General features: G+C 40.9%; 1 protein-coding gene across 1 annotated transcript in view; it reads right to left on the reverse strand.

The window, feature by feature from the left end:
- The window catches only part of LOC103479280 (phosphatidylinositol 4-phosphate 5-kinase type-1 gamma-like), a 15208-nt gene that overhangs the window by 9145 nt on the left and 4376 nt on the right, over nt 1-1687 (reverse strand). The window contains exons 2-4 of the mRNA XM_017309863.1: nt 1572-1639; nt 1347-1477; nt 1096-1259 (exon numbers count right to left, since the gene is read on the reverse strand). Coding sequence (XP_017165352.1) covers nt 1096-1259; nt 1347-1477; nt 1572-1639 — 363 coding nt within the window. The remainder of the gene's footprint in view (nt 1-1095; nt 1260-1346; nt 1478-1571; nt 1640-1687) is intronic.

Raw genomic sequence — 1687 nt, forward strand, 5'->3', positions numbered from 1 at the left:
GCGACTTGAGCTCAGGGTAATGTTACATGTAGTTTGCCAAATTAATTCAAACATGAGACAATACTCCTGCTCAATGGGCACAGTAACAACAAGGAGACAAACAAATTACAGTATGTGGACCATCTGCTGTCACAACTTGGAATTTAAAAAGGAAAGCTTTTCTCTTCTAATCCCTATTTGGCACCGACCAGCTGCTTAAACGTGTTGCTGTCACTGTGGGGCCACAGGTGTGCCGTGACATGCATGATCCTCATAGGCTTGTGCAATAACACGGCTCTGAAGGTTTTCAAGGCAAGTTTGCATGCAAACTTTCCTTGAAAGTGAAAGGTAAACCACCTGCTACAAAAAATATATTAGAATTTTTAACCTTGTTTTTTTATTATWATTTTTTTCAGCTTAATATTTTTGTGCTACTAATGAGTAGGGTTTTTTTTTTGGCCATTTACCTTAAGAGAACGACAAATATAGTGCAAGTGTATTCCGTCAATACATAGTCTTGGAATTTKTCCCCTTCAGAATTTTTCTTTATGCAGCCTGAACTGTTTTTCCCAACAGATGCTCCCACCTGAGCTGTGCATCTTAGCAGCTCCTCCAGAGCAGTCATTGATGTCATGGCTGCTTCTCTTGTTAAAGCTCTCTTTGCTCAGCCTGTCAGTTTAGAAGCATAACCTTGGYAGGTATACAGCTACTTGTCACACTATTTCAATCTGCAGATATTTGATTGCAGGTGTTCACAGCTTTGAATGTTGTTTTAAAATCTAGTCTAATTATCCAAGCTGGTTTTGGTGTTGCTGTTTGTTCACTAACATTCTCTAACAAACCTCTAAGGCCTTCACAGAACAAATGGATTTGTGCTGAAATTAAATTAGGCCATTTACATAATTTGGACGTATTTAAGTAGAGAGGCTGGAATAAAAGTGCACCCTTTTTAGATTTTCATTTATAAAAAATAAAAAAAAGTCAAAATCCTTCATAAAACCCTGATCAATTATGTTGAACGTTTAGATTGTTCCATTTAAAAAAATGTAAAAAGGAATATGAATAATTCCCGAATGGACTGTAAAACTGCTTCACATCACTTTGTACAGCAAATACATGCAAGCCAGARTATAACATGGATTATGGATGGAAAAGACCTCACCAGGTAGTCATCTGGCCGGATCCCAAACAGCTCCCTGAAGTAGCGGAAGGCCACGGGGGCGTAGGTTTTGAACCTGAAGTCTGGGTAGTGATGGGCTGGAGTGAGGTTGCTGCCTTCACTGTAAGGGACGGTCAGGACCAGTAAATTTAATATTGATGACAATTACAAATAAGCACCGATAAATGTGACCCCAATCTTCACCCACCTGGGGAAGAAGATGCTTTCCACCACGTAGAAATCCTGCATGAGGACATCTCTCTCAGGCTTGGAGCTGAGGTTGCCAACGGTATATCCGATCCCCAACTGGATTGCCCCTTTCAAGGCAGAAGAGGTGGTCTGAAGATGGAAAGCGGAGAGCGAAGGTGAAAAGTAGCTAAGAAAAGAAGCGAGAGGGCCAAGRCGGCTTTAAACAAACAAAGTAAAAGTTCACTTTTTTATATGTAGTCTCTCCGTGGGCATCTACTCTCCTGTGGCCGATCTTCTTCTCACGACTTGGTTCTGTTCCAAACAGGGAAGGCATCTAAACCCAGACACAGAGCAAGCAAA

The sequence above is a fragment of the Poecilia reticulata genome, linkage group LG17 (assembly GCF_000633615.1).
Source record: "Poecilia reticulata strain Guanapo linkage group LG17, Guppy_female_1.0+MT, whole genome shotgun sequence".
Classification (NCBI taxonomy): Eukaryota; Metazoa; Chordata; class Actinopteri; order Cyprinodontiformes; family Poeciliidae; genus Poecilia; species Poecilia reticulata.